This window comes from Hydra viridissima, unplaced genomic scaffold, assembly GCF_058129835.1.
Source record: "Hydra viridissima isolate aposymbiotic clone 2 unplaced genomic scaffold, HvirCarnegie_v1 scaffold_8, whole genome shotgun sequence".
Classification (NCBI taxonomy): domain Eukaryota; kingdom Metazoa; phylum Cnidaria; class Hydrozoa; order Anthoathecata; family Hydridae; genus Hydra; species Hydra viridissima.
This window is the reverse complement of record NW_028324307.1, coordinates 397,746-405,317: the sequence shown is the minus strand read 5'-3', so window position 1 is coordinate 405,317 and position 7,572 is coordinate 397,746. Positions and strand designations below refer to the sequence as shown.

The window sequence follows — 7,572 nt, the reverse complement described above, 5'->3', positions numbered from 1 at the left end:
GAGTATCTTTAGATGTGTTTTCTCATGTTCCAAATAAATACTCAACGTTTAATTTGGGACGTTTGTTATCATTAAAATGTAAACTCGTTATATTTTGCATTCTACCATTTCGTAATCGCAAGATTACTCCACGTTTATATTATTTGCACCAAGTAATGTTTACTTTCTAACTAATTGACCTGTTTTAAAAACCCGAAACGCAACATCAGTAGACTTACTCATCACAACGTATACGTCTACTTCTGTGATGGACGTGTAATATTTACCATGATCCTATATATTAGACATAACTTTACTTAACAAAAGACATACCATGCAACATCGCATAATAAGTCTCACCTTATGTTATGTAATATATAAAAGTAATGGTGGTAAACCTTTCAGACCTTTGATCAGTTTTAATATAAGTCAGAACAATGGACTAAATTACATCAGCAATATATGTAATTTAATTTTTAAAGAGTTTGAAAAGAAAACTATTTTCGCATCTTTAAAGAATTTTCTTTCAGAGATTAGTCTATAAACCAAATGCAAAATTGTGATTTTTCGTGGGTTCTTGTTTGTCAAGATTAAGGAGCAAACCCGCAAATATTCCTTCCAATTTTGACAATCTTCTTTGAACCTTTTCTTGTAAGACACTTCATACAACAAGGACAATTTTTCGGCTTACAAAATTTACACAAATCAAATTCTTCGTCGTCATCATCTTCTAAATCTATTTCATGAAGGATTTCCGAGAGTTCAAAAGGGCTTATAATCTAAAACATAATTTTTTTTATACTATGATTAAGATTTTCGACATTTTTATTCTAAACCTTTCAAAACTAAAGCTAAACATGCACTAAAAAGTGTTCTTCAAAAAAAAATAAGAAAAAAAAACTTCTATCAATAGAATGACATTTAAGTTTTAACATTTTAAATAATGAAAAATGCTTTGCAGTTTTGAAAATAGAGCACAATTAATTGCTTCTACTGAATATTTATTGGATAAATTTGCACCTGAAGCCCTTGCTCTTCCAAAATCTGATTAGCTAGGTTAAAAGCCTCCAAAATCTCATTGTCATTTGAATTACTTTGGTCTAAGAAAAAAGATGAATCTGGAAAACTGTAAACTAAAATTCTGCGGGCTCAATAAAAAATATCCTAAACAATTTCAATCTTTAGGTTTGTTAAGCTTTTGTTGAAATATTTACCATTTAAATGAATAAAAAGAACAAACCTTTTTCTCTTTGTCCATTTTTGCTACTATAATCTCCGCCACTTCCATTACCTCCACTCTCTCCACTACCTCCACTACCTCCACTACCTCCACTACCTCCACAACCTCCACTACCTCCACCATTTTCACTAACTCCGCCACTCCTACTACCTCCACCAACTCCACCAACTCCACCAGCTCCATTACTCCCGCCACATCCACGAACTCTGCCAACTCCACAAACTCTACCTACTCCATCATCTATACCACCTCCACCAACTCTACCTTCTCCACAACCTCCACCAACTTCACCAACTCCTCCAACTTCACCAACTTAATTGCTTCTTCCACCTCCATCATTTTTACTAACTCCGTCACTTCCACTACCTTCACCAACTCCACCAACTCCATTACTCCCGCCACCTCCACCACCTCCACCACTCCCGCCAACTCCACCAACTCCACCAACTCCACACACTCTACCTACTCCATCATCTTTACCACCTCTACCAATTCTACTTTCTCCAAAACCTCCACCAACTTTACTAACTTCACCATTCCCACCACCTCCACCGACTCCACCAATTCCACCATCTTCACTATCTTCACCACCTCTACTACCACTTCTATTGTCTCCACAACCTTCACCACCACTACAATCACCAGTACCACCACCACTACAACCACCATTACTACCACTATCACCACCACTTCCACCACAACTACCAGCTCCAATCCCGGTGTTGCGGAACCAATTTGCGATGTTTAAATCGATACCAATTCCACCACCTTTAACAACATTCCCTTCCGAAGAGCCTTGATATCCAATATATAAAGATGGAGACGGAGCCTGCACGAGAATGTTTTTGTAACTTTTCGCATTTCGAGATATTTCAAAGTGAATCCCCAACTCGGGACCGGATGCTATAACGTTCATTATTGAGGTATCACTTTTATTCAAATTTGCTGTAGCAGAAAGACTTGCTCCTGTTGCAACAACATTTGCGATATTTTTAGATTGATCGCACCTTTTAATAGATGCGTGGGCACTAACACCAGTAACGCCACAATTAAAATAGTTTTTAGATTTATCTTTTGATTTTGCAGAAGCATCCACACTCACACCAGTAATACTTGCATTTGAAAAATTAATTGACTTGTCTACTCTTTTAATCGATGCATTGGCACTAAGACCAGTAATGGCTCCATTCAAAACGTTTACAGATTTATCATTTGATTTCGCAGAAGCATCTGCACTCACACCAGTAATACTTGTATTTGCAAAGTTAATAGACTTGTCTACCTTTTTTGAAGTAGCACTAAGACTGGCACCAATCAAGCTAGCATTAGCTGCATATTTCGTTTTGTCTATTGTTGTTTTAGATCTACTAGCACTAGCACCAACAACGCTTAAGTTCTCAAAGTTCTTTGTTTCGTCAACACCCTTCACTGAATTGCTAAATTTAGCGCCAAAAATATTGACATTTCCAACATTATTAGCATTTTCAGTTTTTAGAGTCCATGAGTTACACTCTTTTTTAATTGAACTCATTGGTTCGTCAAATGCCTTTTTATCCGATTTTGATTTTGATTTTGGCATCAGTGAGTATATTTCAGTGATGTCTGAAAGTTGATAACAATTAAACGTGTAAAACAAATAAATTTTTCATAAAAAGCAATTTTTTGTGTAGGGGGGTGTTAAAGAAATAGTTATCAATTCTAATATTCAATTCTAGTGTTTAATACTTAAAGAATGAAACAAATGAAAGATGAAACAAATGAAATTCTTATGAATAAACATTAAATGTTATTAAGTTTATCATTATTTTTATTGTTAGTTAGTTTAAGATTTTTAACTTCTGATGCTCAAACCTTTGGTCTTTTTCTCCGCATTTATTTTTTTTTCTTTTTCTGTTTTTCTTCTTTTACGCAGAGCATAATTAACAAATTTCCCAGTCAATTTTAGCACTGAATTCGTTGAGATTTTTATTTTTTCGATCAACTTTTCACTGAAAACGTTGTTTATTAAACGTTCAAACGAACTCTCTCCGTAACAAGACCAACTATTTCCTCTCTCTCTTAAGACAGCTGCAATATCGCTTGGGTGGTCTTTACAAATATTGAGGAATAAGTCTGTGAGGTAGGATTTCCAGGACGGAGGCGACGCTGTTAGTTCACAAACCTACACAAAAATTAAAGTCAATGTTGATATGCTAACAAGTTTCTTTAATTATCTTTATCATTTTTAAAACAAAGCCCCACTTTCACTGCAAATTTTTTGATGCAATTTTTTGTTGATTGATTTTAGCTTATGCATACTTTTAAACTAACTTACCTAGTTAAGTTTGACTTACTAGGTAAGTTAGTTTAACTATTTCAAGGTATTAGACAATCATTAAATTACCATTGATACAGCTACAAACTATTTCAAGGTATTAGACAATCATTAAATTACCATTGATACAGCTACAATCAAGACAATGCCACAAACAGAAGAGCGTCATTTTGAAAATTCCTGCGAAATCTCCCAAATGTCCACAGACACGCTCTTCATTTCGTTGTTCTTGAATTTCATCGCGTGAATTAGAAAGTCTTCAACATCGTGAACACTCTTAAATGACAAATGCGCTTTTTTCACTGAAAAGTAATATTATCCGAAACATAGCTTTCATAACTAATTATTGCTGTGGTAAGTTTGAGTAAAATTATATGACTTTGAAAATGTATTTACTTAATTGCAGTTCTTTCTTGTGATTTTTTTTGAGTTCTTCGATTGTTTTTGTTTCCATATTGTTGAACTTCTCAATATTTTATCTTCTTTCATTCATTTTATTTCTTTTTATCAAAAGCAGACGGTTCATAGTTTCAACTTTCCCCAATCTTCAAATTTAAAGTATAAACAAAAAAAAGGCTTCTCGTAAATATGCACCAAATTTTCAAAAAATGTTTTTAAAATTTAGTTTAAAAAACTGCTTTGTCTTTTACCTTTCCTGTTCAGCTGCTTCCAACTTGCCATTTGTCTTTGTTAAGATTGAATCAAATTTACTTATTTTTTCCAAAAGTGGAAGGCACTAAAATATTAAAATGACCATTTAACAATAGATTCAAGGTAAATATAGGGTGCGTTGAAATTCATAAGAAAAAAGCTTGACTTTTTATAAAATCAAGCCTACTGCTCTCAAACATAATAAAAACGAAAAACTGTATATAAAAAATATCTTTATTTATCCTTAAGGAAGACAATCATTCAATATATCCTCAAATGGCAGGAATAATTGCCTCCAGACAAGTTCTGAACCTTGAGCAAAATCTTGATGTAGGTCTCTTTCATTTTTTACCACTGCTTCTTTGTAGTAACTTCCAGAGATTTTAAGTTTGAAGGAGAGTCGTGACATAGACCTGGGACCCATTTTTACCCCATATGGTACTCCGAGGAATTCAAATCAGATTTGCTTAGAAGCCATTTTTCCTTTAACCAGAACCCAGGCAAATTATGATAGCCATTTATAAACATTTTTGGCAGTTTGAGGAGGAACCCCGTTCCTACTGTAACGCGATTTCTATGCTTGGACTGAGGTTGGACCTCACCCAAGGCAGAACCTTCTTTTTCAATACAACTAATAGACTTCAGTTAAATATTTAGTTATTTATTTTCTCTTCAACCGCTTCTATGTAGTTATAGAATTTATTTATATTTTCAGAAATCTCTAGGGCGTAATATAAAATATCTTACACAATTGTTGTGACGTAATTTCAATAATTAACTTGCTACATAAGTACAATAACTGCAATAAAATATAACAACAAGCTAATACAACAACCAGTTGTAATTTTTTAAACCACTAGGAAAAAACGCTGGAGGTATTTTTTTTCCATTCGAGGCAACAAAGCCAAAAACCATAACTAGTGAGGAGTGCTTTGTTTGAAAAGCATGCCTAATATTTTTGAAAAATCTTTAGCCTTTTTAAGCTTAACATAACGATTATTTCTACTGATATGAACAGAATCAAAATTGAAAAGCTTCTCATTAGAAAAAAAGATTTTTGACTTTTTTCAACCTTTAGGAATGCTAAGTAGCCATTTTGATATTTGCAATCTTGAAGCTTTTATTGAGTCTGTAATCAGGTGACGCCTTGTTCTTGCCCTTGACTTTGCTTTAAAATCCTTGATGACTTTCCTAATACTAATCTCACTTCCTCCAGCTACCATAACAAATTTTTTTTATAGATCTAATGGGATTGCTTTTTATTTTTGACTTTAGACTTTAAATCAAAGTAGTAATTCTTACAGTTCGTGGACCTCCTCCGGGATGCTTTTGAGGCCATCCTTTTTCATCAATTCATTTTTTAGCCAGAAACAGACGGCAAACTTCAGCTTGAAACATTTGCAACACCTCCAGGCTTTATTTCTGTAAAAACAGCTCCTTGATAGCTTTTTTATTGATCACTTTTGACACATTTAGAATAGTTTTACAAAAATTAAAAAAAAATAAAAAAAATAAAGAGCGGTGATCAAACCTACTTTGCTCCAACTTTCTTAAGCTTAGCTCTAAAATTCGTCACGATATTTTAAACAAAACTTCTTATGAGTTTTTACGCACCCTGTAAAAATGTTTCTACAAAAACCATTTTTAAACACTTCTTTAAAGGTCACTGGTAAACCAATCTAAATTAAGGAAAAATTTTATGAAAATTCTAGATTTATTGATTAATCATTGTTACCTCCTTCGCCAAGAACGAGTTCCATACTTCATTTTTCACGAAGCCAAATTGTGACAAAGTAAAATCACTAACAAAATTTGTTCTTACATTTTCAAGATCGGAATAAAAATGTTTTTCACCACCTTGAACTACATACTTTCCTGATCGGTGTTCAATTTTAATGATTGGAAAATAAGAGTTAATAAAAGTGCACACTATACTCAATAAAATACAATACTTTTTACCACTTCCTACTTTTTCCGCTGAAAAACAGTTTCATCTTAAACATCATAGACCAAAAACTTTCCTCAGAAGTTGAAAATTTAAAAAAAGAATCTTACCTTGATAATTAAAGTTTTGTTGAAGAAAGAAAATAATTCCAAATGCAATAAAATGCAATAAATTCGCTTAAACAAAAAAATAGGGAATGCCGTAAATTTCTTTTTTCGGTAAAAGTTGTCTCTGTTAAAAAATACCCGTCATAGTTCAACCAAAATTTACACGAATGTTCCTTAGTCTATTGATTTTTTAAGTAATTCGCTCTTTTCATTATGTTCTATGAACGAAATTCATACGAACATAATGAAAAGAGCGAATTACTTAAAAAATCTACTATTTTTAAATCTACTTATTTTGCTAAACCCCCCAAATTGTGTTATGTGTACATGCATTTCATTATATTTTACATAGATAACTACTCAGGGTAGCAAATACTTCAAACATTTTCCCCAGTGTTGGTCATTTCACTCCAAAATTGAATAATCCATATTATGAGGAGATTTTGTTGTTTTAAATGATTTTGTGGCCACAGTTTTTTAGCAAATGGTCTAATTCCAAAACTCTAATAACAAAAGTTGTTGCCTATTGCCTATAGAATATACATAAAAAAATTCAGGGCAATCAGACAAAATTTTTTCACCAAAACTAAAAAACTTTTGGTACCAACATTGTCAAAATGTATGATTTTGAAAAACGTTTTTGATTTATAGCTTTGTAACCAAGCAAGATATCTACATGAAATTTTATATATTGATAGCCATACTATATAGGTACAATACCATAATTTTTCATGAAGTTCCAATAACCCATTTCAATTTTGTGGCTTGTTTAGTAAATAATCGAAACAGTAAAAAAATTGGGATATTTTCAGCTTTGATTTTTTTTTCTCGGACGTAATAGATGGATTTCAAAACTCCTATTTCTAGACACCTACATGTGTCCACTATCACCCCATATAGGTGGCTTTTCTGGTTAGCTAGAAGGGCACTATCCCCAAAAATATCACTGTGATATAAATCTAAAAATTTTTGCATCAATAAGTTTGATACCCTTCCCTTCCACCATGTAACAAATCATCCCAAAATAACAAACTTCTCTCTTCTTCTAAGTGCGACATAATACATAGACAACTCCTATGAAGTGTAGCGTATTTTTTAATTAGTTTCTTATACTTTAAAGTTTTATATAAAGTAATTACCAAAGAAAATAAATTGTAAAATAGAGCTAAAGTGAGTTTTTGTTAAGTTTAGTTTTTTCATTTCTAATTTTACAATATAAATTTCCTATATACATTTTTTAAAGTATTTTATATATTTGCTTACCAAATTTGAAAAAAATGAAACCTCGCAGTGACAAAACGATCTAATGTATTTTAAAATTTTAAAATTTAAAGAC

The 7,572-nt window shown here is 32.3% G+C and overlaps 1 protein-coding gene across 1 annotated transcript; it reads right to left on the bottom strand.

Moving 5' to 3' along the window:
- Positions 1-3,088: 3,088 nt before the first annotated feature.
- On the bottom strand, positions 3,089-7,294 carry LOC149884407 (uncharacterized). The gene is made up of 6 exons (XM_090096022.1): positions 7,270-7,294; positions 5,920-6,161; positions 4,184-4,269; positions 3,930-4,078; positions 3,654-3,835; positions 3,089-3,380 (listed from the first exon to the last, which is right to left on the bottom strand). Exons 1-4 carry the CDS (start codon positions 7,292-7,294, stop codon positions 4,009-4,011), a joined length of 423 nt encoding a protein of 140 aa, XP_089952148.1. The 3' UTR covers positions 3,089-3,380; positions 3,654-3,835; positions 3,930-4,008.
- Between the last annotated feature and the right edge of the window lie 278 nt (positions 7,295-7,572).